At 43.6% G+C, this 6,540-nt stretch overlaps 1 protein-coding gene across 1 annotated transcript in view; it reads left to right on the top strand.

The window, feature by feature from the left end:
- The first annotated feature begins 740 nt into the window (after positions 1 to 740).
- LOC147642276 (uncharacterized) overlaps positions 741 to 6,540 on the top strand; it is a 31,482-nt gene continuing 25,682 nt past the window's right edge. Inside the window, exon 1 of the mRNA XM_086804609.1 lies at positions 741 to 1,278. Coding sequence (XP_086660735.1) covers positions 1,101 to 1,278 — 178 coding nt within the window. The 5' untranslated portion in view covers positions 741 to 1,100. The remainder of the gene's footprint in view (positions 1,279 to 6,540) is intronic.

Below are 6,540 nucleotides of genomic sequence, written 5' to 3'. Positions count from 1 at the left end.
AGGCTTTAATGAGTGTGGATGCAGAGTCTTTTATCCTTGAATTTGAGTAATTTAATAGAATTTGGGAATCATAGGTAAAAATGATTTACCCAAAATTTTACCATCCTATTCATTGAGATGCAAAAGTTGAGGTTGAAGTCATTCTCACACCACTTTGTTTACTTGAGATGATTCTAGCTTCAGTGTTAGTAAAAAACTTGCGATGATGCTAGCTTCACTATTAGTAGAAAACTTGTGGACGATCAATATACACAATGGATCAATAATACTTTTTTGTACATTTTTCTCAAATGTTTTAAAATCACAAAAGCTCGAGAATTTGCTGGAAAACTTGTGAAGATTTGAATTCGTAAAGTTTTCAGTCCCATACTCGAGCATATTAGTGAAGAGTTTTCACCTAATGTTTCCTTAAATAAACATCCAATGTGCAATGCTGTGTTTTACGAGGAACACCCATGACACATCTTTTTCTTTCACTCCTTTGGTGGGCCAGAATCGAACCCGTGTGCGTCCTTTGGTGGGCCAGAATCGAACCTGCATGCGGGGGGGGTCACCACCTTATCCACCCAGGTCCTGCTATTGTCCTCTCCCCCTTAATGATCATTTTACTAAAGCTAAAACGTGAACTCTAAGGGTCACTTTCACATGGGTGTGAAATATCTGAGGATAGCTTAGAGGTTAATTTTTCAAGGGGGGGTAAGGTGGACAAATAATTTTTGGCAAATTGTATGGTAACGTCTGAAAGCATTCATGACACAGTCTGGCTCCGCTTTTTTATCCCTGCAACCTTCATGTTCTCAACATCTCATTTCATCTCCATCCTCATCCAGTCCATATGTCCTTGCTCTTTTGCGAAGCTTTCATGGCGGAATACAGCAGTTCTTGCCCTCTCTCCCATTAATTTTCTCCTGCCTTTTTCGCGAAGAAAAGGCAGCGTCTTGCGTTAGCCTGTGCTATTCCCCGATCGATCCCTCCATTCTGCGCATACGATGAAAAGGAGAAGGCGTCTCTCTGATGCGATTAGGGTCTTCCAGGGTTGTTCTGCCAGTAATTACTGATAGATTGAGGGATAATATCTGCGATTAACGGAGATTTTTTTCATGGTCAGATGTTCGCTAAGCATGGCCGCAGAGATGGCGAATGGCTCTGCTTCCTCCAAAATACAGGTGCCCGTGGCAGGTTTTGTTGTTTCGTGTTCTGTTTGCTTGGAAGCAGTTACGGAAGACGCAGGCGAACGATCTATCGCCAAGCTGAAATGCGGCCACCATTTCCATCTTGGTAGGGTTTAATCTTCAGTTATCGCTAATCTTTCATCATTAATCGTTCAATTCTTTATCATCAATTGCCTGTTTTAGTATTTATCATCATCGCTAGAGGGTGGATTTACTGCCTTAACGATGGTTCTGCCATACCTGGCTACCTTAATGACGTTTATAGTTTATTCCCTGTATTTATGATGGTTTCGGTGCCTTGACAATAGAATACTCTCACCTTAATCGTGGATTCTGAAGGTGCCTGCCATGTTTACCCTCGCCATAAAAAAAAGTTTCCGATGTATTGAAAGCTGGGTCATTTAACCCTTATCCTTGACTGAGGAGTGCGGATATTATATGCAGACAGTGGCATGCTTGTAATGAGCTTAAGACCACATGATAGGTCTTTACAAATATGATGTCTATGCCCTTCTCTTCGTGGCCCACTTTCATCAGATCCTGTTAGGTTTTCGATGGGTGGGATCAGTCCTGCAAAGACCCTAACTAGACCTTTACCACCTATGTGTTATCCACCTTAGCTTGCTATCCTCCATTCTTTCTGTGGGATAGGTCACCTGCAATTTTGTGTATACCACAGAATTCATTTCCTATCTTGCACTTTTGCTAACCCTTTGTAGGCTTCCATTTATGTGTTCACAATTTTTGTAGAAAGGGGGTGATCTTTCTTGGTGATAACCCTCTTAAGCGTCAGGATAACATAGTGAGCCATAGTATTTTGTTAGAGGGGACCTTATCGTGCTGTAGTTTTTAGAGTGGTAATTAAATCAAAGGTCTGTTTTGTTCTCAATGTCTGACAGTACAGCTGACGTGCAAGCACACAATGTGGCTATACATGTTCATGACCCAAACTTTGTCCTTCTGTAGTGAAAGGAAAGTTTGAGGCACGGGTTAATCAACTTGCACTACCAGAAGACAAGTGTGTGTTGTAAAATCCATCTCAATATCAGGTTTACTCAGCCATCATCTTGTGCCCTCTATCTTCCAAGTGGGCAAGGGCCATTTGCTGTGGATGTCTTTGCAAGTTTTGGTTTGTTAGTAAGTTAATCTGCAGTGAAGCAATCCCTTTTATTCTTTAACTACAGTCCAGTTTTTCCCATGCATATGTGTGAGAATGTTATCACAGATAGGTGGGGATGCGCTAGGGTAGGGTAGGGTAGGTGCATGCCTATGATGGGTGATTTCTATGCTCGGAAGACTTTTTAGAAATGAGAATTAGAGGAGCAAAGATTGGACAGCAAAAGGGGGGGCCTGCAGGCCTGCAGCAGATTTGGCGCTGGTTCTTAGCCTTGTTTTAATGGCCTCGGGCAGTCCAATTGGGCGTCCTGCAGTGGGTTGCCGAATATCAGTGGAAGGGTGTTTTAAAAAGGCAATGAAGTATGATTGAGCAAGGGCGGATTGGGTGCATTCTGATATGTCCATGTTGCCTAGGTTGGAGGCATAAATGCTTCTTGGGCTGCCGCATGACATGCTTTTTGGTGTGCACCCGGGCTTGCCCATGCCTCCCTGATGAAGGCTGCCTTTTAGTACGGGACCAAATGCATGAGAATCATCTGATCTGAACCTTCTGAGAGAGGGTTGTCACATTCTCCTTCATTGCAATGTATATGTCCTCAGCAGCATGGCTGCATGATAATTGAGAAATAGGGTATTTGCAGCTTCAAAAAACAGGACAGCAATATCCTATAGAGCGTTTGGTAATCTTAGCTTGTAAAGAAATTAAATCCTTAGGTGGGTCTGGGTGTGAGCCATTGTTGATTTGTTCTGAGTTGTGGAAGGTTTCCTTATTGGAATCCAAACTGATGTTGTTCTTGCATAATATCCTTAAGCCATGAGAAGGTCCTTAGGGACCCATATCTTTAAGCCATGAGAAGGTCCTTAGGGACCCACACTTAAACTTGTGTGCTTTAAGTTTGGTTCATAAGTTCCAATTGGGTTCTTTTTGCTAGAAACACAGCTTCTTTTGGTTTGGGTTTGCCAGAATACAATTCTTTTGATTTGGGTTTTCTTCTTTTGTGGGAAATCATCGGCCTATGTTTGCTTTGGGTAACCAAATCAAATCATTAGGAGTACATCTTTGGGATCTAAGAAGTTGTTTGGGTAGCCAACGTTGTGATTTTTGAGCCTGGGGTTGCCTTAGGACTTGTCGTTTGTGCTGAGGCCCCGATGATGATTTGTTTGAGTGAGACATAGTTCCACTACATCTTGGCAAGTCCAAGACATTTTCGGGGGCCTTCAGTGGTAGGGCAATCATGGTGGAAGTTTTTTCACGCTCAGAGGGTGTAGACAATGTGCTCCATTGCACAAACAAAAGAGTTCCTTCATCGGGCAGGCTTACAGATTCATCCTCCGAAAGGAGAATATTGACTTGTTGAATTTTAAATGAAGTAGTTCTAGAATTGAATCCACCGTGGATCTATAGTGGCCCATCCAATTTCTCCGTGTGTGTGTGTGTGTGTGAACCACCTCTACTTTGTAAGTGTGCTTTGTGTGTGAACAATCTCTTAAGGCTATATTCTTGGTGTGTGTATGTAAGCAATGATGTCATAGCTCATGCCATGTGTCATTTCCTTGTGAGTGTGTGATTTAGTCAAAAGATAAGGCTCTAAGCTTATAAAAGCATTGTACTTGGTGAATATCATTAATTAATCAAGTCTCATTGAGTCTTGTGATATTGTCTCTCTAGAGCTTTGTTCTCTCTCTCTCTCTCTCTCTCTCTCTCTCTCTCTCTCTCTCTCTACACACGCACAGGGTTTTTAGCCAAAAGATCAGAAATTACAGAAAACAAATGGTCTGTTTTGCTGAATTCTCGAGATATTGGGAGTGTGTAGGAGGAAGAATAAGAATATGATCCGGAAACAATCTTGGATGCATGAGAAACACTCTAGCAAGCTTGGATATGGAGTTGGGAGAGGAGAAGTGCATAAAATTCAAAATATAGCGATCTAGCCCTCTTGAAGTAGGCATCCACTTTTGAGAAGGGAGGAGAGAGAGGGAGAGAGGTGTCACCTACAAAAGGTAAGTGCAAAGGGGTGCAAGATGGAGGTGACACATGGTTGGATACTTACTTCGCCCACTTTTGAGAAGGGAGGAGAGAGAGAGAGGGAGCAAGGTGTCACCTACAAAAGGTGAGTGCAAAGGGGTGCAAGATGGAGGTGACACATGGCTGGATATACTTACTTTGGACAAAGGGATAAGGCTTAGGCACCTTGACACTAAGTTGTGACCGCCCCCGGACTTCAATGAGTGTGCTCCATAGTTGAGGCACGATTGCTGCTGCGGCCCCGCGGGGGGGGGGGGGGGGGGGTGATGGGATTTTCTAGCTCATCTCGTCTCTTTTAGTGTAGTGTCTTAGCAGTCATTGAACAACATCCACACGTGATAAATTTTTTCATAGCATTTTTCCACGCTACCTTCTAAATTGTGCCAAAAATATGTTCCCATCATCCTTTTGCTAGTAAGAGCAATGCAATGCAATTTGTACCATACATCAAGCTACCAATATAACATAGACATCCAAAATAAAGTTCTGCACAAGAGCCCATGTTGAAGCCACTCAGCCATCACTAAAATAAGCTTTTGAAAATCTAAGTCCCCACCACCTCATCCGAAGCGCATTGGAGTCCTTGAGAAGAGCGAATGTTAACCCAATCAATCAAATGCCCACAGTGGTCACTCAAACAGCTGAGTGTTTTCAAAGTTCAAAATGGGCCTTGTAGAGTCATAAATGTATTCTCAGTTCTTTAAGCAAAACAAGGTCATGGCCTATTGTGAGTGCACATAGACACCCAAATGTGGGCCGACGCCCAGTGTGGGTAGGGCAATTCCTCTCCGGAAATCCGTTGGGTATACAGAGTTTTTAGTGGGTGAGCCTGAGGGCAAGTCCCATAGTACCTGGGCTCCTCTGGGAGTTCTTGGTCGCTGTCGTGCCTAGTTCATGGGTCTTCCGGGGTCATGCCTTAAGGAAGTAGCGAAACCATCTATGTGATAGAGACGATGAAGCTAATGACAAAAGCGTTTCTCTGTTCGAGTCTTAGAACAAGCTTGCTCCTCCCCGGCTCGAAAAACTAAACAAATAGACGCCCAAAGCTAAGCTGCAAAAGCAATTTAAGGTTGTATTTTTGGCAGCTTGCCATGTGTGAATAGAGACTTTTTCTCACATGTGTATTATCCTCATCTACTTTCAAAAACTTCCACAATCAAGTTAATGGGGGATGAACTTCAAGTGTATTGGCAGCGCCTATACTAGTTTAATCTCACAATTTGAGCCATACATATTAGAAACTTTGGCAGCAGTTCTTTTAAGAAGTGATTAGAGTCCAAGTGCAACTCAGCTCTATTTGAAAGGCCAATTTTTGGGCTTTCTGTGGTTCCAATGTCCCACAGATGGTGGGCAGTCTGTCACTTATGGCTGACTCTGCATGTGCATTTCAGCTTAGTCCTAATTTCTAAAAATTGTGACACTACTCTCAAAAGGGCTAATATGCAGGCTGGTCCTGTACTTACAACAGGCAGCCTTCATCAGGGACGGGCTGCCCAGGGCGAGCAGCTGGGACAACAGCCTGAGAGAACGTTGGGCGGACAGTCTGGACAGTGTGGGAGTTACCTGTGGACAGCTGACAAGTCTGAATGGGCAATGGGTCAGTCTGGCCAGGGCAGAGAATTGTGGTAGCGGGGTTGCTGGTCAGATGAGGCCTGCTGTAGGGGGCCCTATATGAGGGGCTTTCCACCTCTTTCACCCTTGCTGATCAGCATGTGCCCCAGCCCCTCTCCAACATGTTCTGAGTGGCCTTACAACAGTGGAAAAGAGTGCGGGGACGAGTACCGAATGCCAAAGGTCATCTCAGGCAGAGGTAGTCTGTGACTTGTGTTCTTAGGTGCTTTTGTAGGTGAATTTCAGTAGTTCTTTTGTCAGTTTCAGCCCTCAGGCTACTCTCTCTGAGTGCTGCTGACTGTGTTGAAGAGATACAACTGCCGATGCTACTATTTCAGGTCATAATTGAGAACTTTTACTAGAAAACAAATCATTATATTATAGTCTGAGCTACGTTGTTTCACTCTAATCTGACCCATGGAGATCCAAAGTGAATGCAACATATTAGCTCCCAAGTATTTCTACAACTCCATCAACCTGCCTGCCCTTAAGGAGCTGATCTAGAGTGGAAGATTGGATTGGCAGTTGTGTAATTGCATATATGCTAGTTTTCATCTCTGCTGATTCTATGCATATCCTCCTGTGCATTTTGTGTGGCTGTCCTTTGTATTGATC

This window comes from Cibotium barometz, chromosome 1 (assembly GCF_041138505.1).
Source record: "Cibotium barometz isolate CiBa-2024 chromosome 1, ASM4113850v1, whole genome shotgun sequence".
Taxonomy (NCBI): Eukaryota; Viridiplantae; Streptophyta; class Polypodiopsida; order Cyatheales; family Cibotiaceae; genus Cibotium; species Cibotium barometz.
Note: the sequence above shows the minus strand (reverse complement) of the source record. Positions and strands in the feature narration are given on the sequence as shown.